Source organism: Glycine soja, chromosome 11 (genome assembly GCF_004193775.1).
Source record: "Glycine soja cultivar W05 chromosome 11, ASM419377v2, whole genome shotgun sequence".
In the NCBI taxonomy this organism is placed as follows: domain Eukaryota; kingdom Viridiplantae; phylum Streptophyta; class Magnoliopsida; order Fabales; family Fabaceae; genus Glycine; species Glycine soja.
The window spans coordinates 34,494,923-34,502,354 of NC_041012.1; the positions used below are offsets into that span (position 1 = coordinate 34,494,923).

At 34.5% G+C, this 7,432-nt stretch overlaps 1 protein-coding gene across 2 annotated transcripts; it reads left to right on the top strand.

Annotated features, from left to right (window-relative positions):
* Positions 1–6,884, top strand: LOC114377388 (cell division protein FtsZ homolog 2-1, chloroplastic-like). Of its 2 annotated transcripts, none has more exons than XM_028335868.1 (8): positions 1–145; positions 712–1,486; positions 2,229–2,528; positions 3,381–3,471; positions 4,261–4,385; positions 5,237–5,329; positions 6,312–6,377; positions 6,457–6,884. In XM_028335868.1, the coding sequence occupies exons 2-8, from the start codon at positions 836–838 to the stop codon at positions 6,589–6,591; spliced, it is 1,461 nt and encodes a 486-aa protein (XP_028191669.1). In that variant the 5' UTR covers positions 1–145; positions 712–835; the 3' UTR covers positions 6,592–6,884. The 2 variants fall into 2 exon arrangements, with proteins under 2 accessions (XP_028191669.1, XP_028191670.1); XM_028335869.1 differs by having other exon boundaries at positions 11–145; positions 718–1,486.
* The last annotated feature ends 548 nt before the right edge of the window (positions 6,885–7,432 follow it).

Consider the following 7,432-nt stretch of genomic DNA (forward strand, 5'->3'; position numbering starts at 1 on the left):
TCAACAGAAAAGGGGCAAAGGCCAAGGTTGTTGCTGCTTAGTGGTTGGTTAACTCTGTAAACCCAAATGCTATTGATTCCACCATTTCCATTCACCACCCAAATGCTCTTCACAGTTTCCCAATTTCTCTCTTCAACTTTCTCAGGTCTCTATCTCTCTCTCTCTCATACCATGATTCTGCTTTTTGTTATCTTCAATTATGCTGTCTGTTCTTTTCTGTATCGTTTGCCACTCTCTTCTTCATTACAATTTTATGCATTTGCTCTTATCTTCAAAACATCGCACTGAGCTTGCACATTGTTGGTTTTATGATTCCAAGTAATTAGCTTTACTATGTGTTAATTCATGTTGTTATGAGTGACGTGTTAGTGTAAGGGTGTGTTCAGGGTATTTTGAAAATTCATTTTTATATGTAACTAAGCAAGGTTACAGGGTGAAGGGTGGTGCAAGATAAATGGCAGAGTAGAATTGAGGGAGAGCTTGAAAAAGATGAAAACAGGAGAAAATGGGAAAACATCTCCCAGATGTTTCTGTTTTTTTGGTTTTTAAAACACTTGTTTTGGAAATAATTTTTACAAATTAATAGGTTTTGGATGGGAAATTGATTGCGTAGTAGTGTGGAATTATTTTGGAAAACAATTTTTTAAAACTAAAAAATTAGAAGGGAATGAAACAGGTCCTAACATTTCTGTTTTTATTTTTATTTTTTAGGAACAGGTATTCGAAGAAAGAATTCTGGGTGAATTGAAAGTTTGGATCTTTTAAGCCTTTAAATTTCCTCTATACATTTACCTACATATCCCAACTTTGAAGTTTGGATACAGTAATAATCAAAATGGCCACTTGTGTGTCAACAATTTTTGCACCATCTAATACTAGAAATTCCGCAAGGGTGCTTTCTGTTGGAGGAACAAATCTCACTTGGAATTATCCTGGGAGAGCTTGTTTTACGAAAATGTATGACCGCAGGAATGGGTTTTCTGGTGGCATCCAGATGTCGGGTTTACTTCAAGTTAAGTGTTCAGCCAATTCGCACAGTGTAAGTCCATATAATAATAGCCAAGGTCCTTTTCTAGATTTACATCCTGAGGTGTCAATGCTTAGAGGAGAAGCGAGCAGTACAGTGAACAGCCCTAGAAAGGATAGCTCAGGTGGGGATTTATCTGAGAGCCTGGGAACTACATCTAGTCAAAGTGATTACAATGAAGCAAAGATCAAAGTTATTGGTGTTGGAGGTGGTGGGTCAAATGCAGTCAATCGCATGATAGAGAGCGAAATGCATGGCGTGGAGTTTTGGATTGTTAATACTGATGTTCAAGCCATGAGAATGTCACCTGTCTATCCTGAGAACCGTTTGCAAATTGGTCAAGAGCTTACACGAGGTCTTGGTGCTGGTGGTAACCCTGAGACTGGAATGAATGCTGCGAAAGAAAGCAAAGAATCAATAGAAGAGGCAGTCTATGGAGCCGATATGGTCTTTGTTACTGTAGGTTCATGTACTTTTATCCAATTATATCTTCTGCAAATTTAATCATGATTTTGCATTATGGATTATCTTTTTAGTACTGGTCTAAATGTTACACCATTAGACATGATTTACATGCTCCATTATAATATCGAAATGTGTCAATCAAGGACCAACTCTCGGAAATGCTTAACCTGTTAAGTGAGGGTTCATGAGTGATTTTTATATCTAACGAGTCCTATCATCTGAGAGTTCTTTGAGCTTGAAGCGGTGCAGCTAGGATTGAACTCCTAACAACTTCTCATAAGAGGGACTGACTCTCTTAAAAGCTTAAGATGCTGAGTGAAGACAAATGATTTTTGTATCTAATTTGTTTACAAGCTAATAGCTCATAATATAATAGGACCACGATAGTTAAAGGAAAAAGGGCACTCTAAAAAATTGTTTTTATTATAATGTTGAAGTTAATTTAGCTTGGTACACGATGAGATCAAGTACAAATTTGGTTTATTGTGATATTTCTCTTAACTCTTAAGAGATGGGAGGGACATAAATTATTAAAAAGTATAAAATGAAAGTATTTACTATTCTGATTTTAGATGATTAGTTCCCATTTGAGATAAGGAATCAGCAGTTCTTGATGTTTGAAATCTTCAAATATGTAAAATTTTCAAAATCTGGAACAGGCTTACTTGTAGTTCTTTTAAATTGTACTTTATTGGTATATTTTACTAAACTTGGAAATTGAAATTAACTTTTTCAGGCTGGAATGGGTGGGGGAACTGGCACAGGTGGTGCTCCAATTATTGCTAGTATTGCAAAGTCAATGGGTATACTGACGGTTGGTATTGTCACCACCCCCTTCTCGTTTGAAGGGAGAAAGAGAGCTATTCAAGCCCAAGAAGGAATTACAGCCTTAAGAGATAATGTTGACACACTTATAGTTATTCCAAATGACAAGCTACTAACAGCAGTTTCTCAATCTACCCCTGTAACTGAAGCATTCAATCTGGCTGATGATATTCTTCGACAGGGTGTTCGTGGCATATCTGATATTATTACGGTATGAATTATTGTTAATGATGTTTGAACATTAACACATGCATTCCTGTTTTCTTTCAGTTTATCTTCTCCCGATCAAAATTTGATTGTAAAGGAGTAAAAGCCAAAGGATAAAAAAAAAGGGAACCTTACAACCTTAAAGTATGTTGTACTGACTTTATCAGTTTTGTAATCATGAAGGCATGATTACAACACGGGAAACGGATATGATACAACAAGGACATGAAAATGATAAATTTTAAAAATCACAATATATTACACGACTATAATACAACATCTAAAAATTAACATAAAACACTTGCCTTAATGAGAGAAGCAATGTTTTAATGACCAGCACAAATCATTCTAGACATAATAAAATTATACAATTTATCTAATTATTGTGATACTTTCAACTGTGTGGGTATAAATTTTAAAAAAATAGAAGTTAAAAAAAAAAGTAAAATTTACCTTGTTTGTGATAATCTGACATGGGTATCTGACATGAATGTCTGACATGGATACATGTTTGACATGACTAATATTCTGAAGTATTTGTGTTTCCTTGTTTGTGATAGTCTGTTCTTGCCCAATGCATAAGGTTACAGGGCACTAAGTTGTTTGACATGTTGATTTAAAATTGTCAGAACCCATATAATCTTGTTACCATTAGTTTTGTTCTGTTTTTTTAGCATGAAATCATGTATTTTGTTTATCAATATCAATTTTCAATACCTGTGGACAAAACATACACTGGCCATCCTACTAGTAGGATATTCTGATTATGTGTATTGATTCATTGCCAATGGTTTAAAATTGGTGATATCTTTCTGTAAAATCATTAATGCTCATTGCTTTTACTAATTTATTGCAGATACCAGGGTTGGTGAATGTAGATTTTGCTGATGTTCGAGCTATAATGGCCAATGCAGGTTCTTCACTAATGGGGATAGGAACTGCAACTGGTATGTATGGAAACTGCAATGTAGCTTCCAATTCTTGATCTTCTATTTGATTCATAATTATGCAATGATTGGAATGCGAAGAAGCTCTTGATCCTCTGTTTTGCTTACAAAAAGATGTATAATGTGTAGAGGGTAGTGCGAATATGTGATACTCAAACTATATATGTTCGACGGTTGTACATATTGGCTTATCATCATGCATGTCCAAAAGGAAAGGATTTGTACAAATGAAGTGATTTTTGGGGCATGGCTGGCATTGCATTATAACTATTTTTTGTATACCCAACAAAGCAATACGAAGGGTGTAAGCATATGATACAAAATACTATGCCAGTGATCCAATTTTTACTAGTAAGGTCAAGTACTAGTGTTGTATTACGAGCCAAAGCCCACTAATACAAGTACTAGTATATATTACCAACCCTAAATAACTAAGGATATAAACCAGAAAACAATTCCTTAGGTTGCTTCCTCATTTATATGACCAATTGATTTCACTGTATATTCTATGATAACACTAGTATATTCTGAAGATATGTTAATATATTCGGAAGTACTCTGAACTCTCAAGATATTCCTAACATTATGCTGTTATGGTTAACAGAATACAATTCTTTTACCTCTTCTACACCACTTTCTGTTTTTCTTTTTGTAATATTAAATTGTAAATGTATTGCCTTTTTATTGCTCCTTACTGTCATTTTCTTGGCCCAGAATTTTGAGGGCATTCTAATTTTTGAGCTACATATATCATTGAAATTTATCATGTGGCTTCTTTTTGTGTTTAAGGGAAATCAAGGGCAAGAGATGCTGCATTAAATGCCATCCAGTCACCTTTACTGGATATTGGTATAGAGAGGGCTACTGGAATTGTTTGGAACATAACTGGTGGGACTGATCTGACCTTGTTTGAGGTGACTACCTATCCCTTTGGCTCTTAAGTATTTCTGTTGTGCCCATAATTTTTTTCCCTTCTGTTTATTATTATTATTGGCTTCCTTTTTTCCTCTGCTCCTTTAGAATTTGCATCATCTAAGGACTAAGGCAAATTACTAGCGTAGAGCTGTCACATGGGCTGGCCTGGCTGGCCAAAGTGTGGAAAGCAGGTCAGCTCAGCCTTGCACGAATTTCTTACAGGCAACTTTTTTTTTTTGGCCCAACCTGGTCTGTTTGCCTGTCAGGCCGGCTAAATTGGCTCATTTTTTGGCTTAAATTTGCATGAATTTTAAAAGAAAAATAAATGGATAAAGGAAATAATAATACCGGGTCAAATATGAATTTTTCGGGCATAAATTTCACTGGCCCATCTAGCCCACCAGGCCAGACCAACTTGGCCCAGTTGCTTTTGAGCCTCTAATTTGATAGCATGGTCTGGTCCAATGACAGCTCTGTTATTAGGACCTTCATGATACTCGAATGTAAATACATTTTCTGACAGTGCCGTATTTGTTGGCATGGTGTCTTGTGTAATTTACTCTGTGATTTGTCAGTTTCCCATGGATATGATATTTATTTGAGAGAGCAAAATCTGATGCTTATAAATTCCATTGTTAAAAGACAATCAAGCTATCTTGTTACTGTAATTCCATAGTTTTGCTTTTCCATTAAGCATTTTGTGAACTTGGATTTTTAGTTGAGCTAATACTTTGTTTGAGGAATACTTGGCCTTCATGATAAGCTATCTATTGAATTCATCATGCTCTTGCTGGCTACTATATATGGTACCCCTTTTGTATGTTATGGCTTTTAATATAATCATTTACAGGTAAACACGGCAGCAGAGGTTATATATGACCTCGTGGACCCTACTGCTAATTTAATATTTGGAGCAGTAATAGATCCATCACTCAGTGGTCAAGTAAGTTAAACTATGTAAATCTGTATCATTAATTATATGAAGTTGTAAATAATATGCAGTGATTCCACCAGAAATGAATTGCACCACATACCCCACTCTCGTGTAATGTGTATAACTAGAAGAAGGAGATATACTGCCATTGTTCCTTAATATTAAAGTCAGTATGATGTAACGGGCATGTGATAACCATTAGTAATTCATGACTGTAGAAAAGATTTTACGATAAGTTCTCTTTGCAAGTGATAGAGACTAGTTAGCAATCAATTTGAATTTCTAAAATATTAGTATAATCCTTTCATTGTTTTGGGTTAATTTCGCCAAGTGAAGGATCATTAGCTTTAAAAAAGTCACCCAACACAATTGACCTCAAATATTAATTATTTAGTCCTCAAAGGAAATAACTAAATGTCCTACTTTCACATTGTGGACCACAAAATCTGAGTACTATTAGGTGAAAAGAACTAAAATTAATATATTGCTTGTGTATAAGTGGGCCAAGTTTAAACTACCATGTTAAATACATTAAATAAGAATAGTGCTTCTCTTTCAGTAAGAGGTTAGAGAATAATAAAGTTCAATATATGCTTTATTCTCCTAACATAATTGTTAATATGTTAGATGATAGTGGTAGAAAAGATTAATAAATTTGGGTTGTTCTGGACACATTAATAGTCATAATATGGAACAGAATGGACTTTATTCAAGATAACTATTTGCTTGAACTGTATGTAAGACTTTAATTTTACAATATGTACATACCAGTATCATTTTGCTGAATTTGAGATTCTGTCCTTTGCAAGTCAATTTCTTCAACTCAAATGCTCATTTCTTATTACAAGTTAATGGTAGTGATCTTTCTTTATTTATGGTGAACTTGTCCAGTGATTATTTGTGTTGCTGGCATTTGGGTTGAGTGTTAGTTTAATTATTTGGACATATAATATGATCATTATGGTGAACCATGAAATTTGGTTTCATACAGGTGAGCATAACATTGATTGCAACTGGGTTCAAGCGTCAAGAGGAGAGCCAAGGGAGGCCTCTGCAGGTAAGGATCATCTCTTCCAACTACTCTGTTTCTGTCATGCATATGGCATACTGTAATTCTGGTTTTGTTCTGATCACAGGTCAGTCAACTCACTCAAGCGGATACAACCTATGGCACCAACCGGCGGTCTTCCTCTTTCGCTGATGGTGGTTTGTTTGAGATACCAGAATTCCTAAAGAAGAAAGGAGGAGGTTCACGCTATCCAAGGGCGTAATACTCTTCATCCTAATTTCTTTGATCCCTTGCATTTCTTCACCTTTGGATATACATAGCATTGGTCTAGTTCTTAGGTCCCTGTCTTGCCCTTTTTTGGATTTTAGTCAGAGTAGTGAATACAGTTTGTTCATGAAAGTTGATTACTTTCCACTGTCCAGTCTTGTGCGCCTAACTGGAGGTATTGCAGCATGGATGCTTTTCTTGGCATATTTGAATAAGTTTGTTAGCTTGTACAGAGAATATTTCAGTAATGCTGAGAGCTTGTTATAGAAAATTCATTATTGTTGATTTGTTGTGCATCAAGGTAATTATATTCTGCTATATTTTCTTTCTTGTAAATAATACCGAATGGTATCATTTGTAACATGTATATAATATAGGGGTTCAATTTAAATAGAGAAATGTTAATATTTAGTCTCTAAAAAAATCATCTTCTTTTGGTTCCTTAATTATGATAACAGGAACCACACTAGCCACATTTCTATAAATGAGAGAAGCCGATTTATTTAGGGACTAAAAGCAAACATTGAAAATAGGTTTGGTTTAACCATTTCCAAAAACAAAATTTATAAATTATTTCTAACAAAAAGATAAAAAGATTAATTTATGTTAATAAGTTAATTATTATCAACATAGTAAAAAACAAATATAACTTTATATTAAATATAATTAATAAATTGTACATAACCTTAATCCAATTTAAAATTTTAAAATTAAAAACATTTGTAATGAACTTCAAAATTGGGGAAGTGGTTGTGTTCAAGGTTGTCGAATAACCATGGGCATGGGGCGGGGTACATTAAAGGTCATGCAGTGTAAAAAGCTTAAGTCTGTTGTGT

Excerpts from the sequence above, each read along its gene's own strand:
- LOC114377388 (XM_028335868.1), top strand. The coding sequence starts at position 836 with ATGGCCACTTGTGTGTCAACAATTTTTGCACCATCTAATACTAGAAAT. Across the intron at positions 1,487-2,228 it reads CCGATATGGTCTTTGTTACT|GCTGGAATGGGTGGGGGAAC; the intron begins GTAGGTTCATGT and ends TAACTTTTTCAG. Across the intron at positions 5,330-6,311 it reads ATCCATCACTCAGTGGTCAA|GTGAGCATAACATTGATTGC; the intron begins GTAAGTTAAACT and ends GGTTTCATACAG.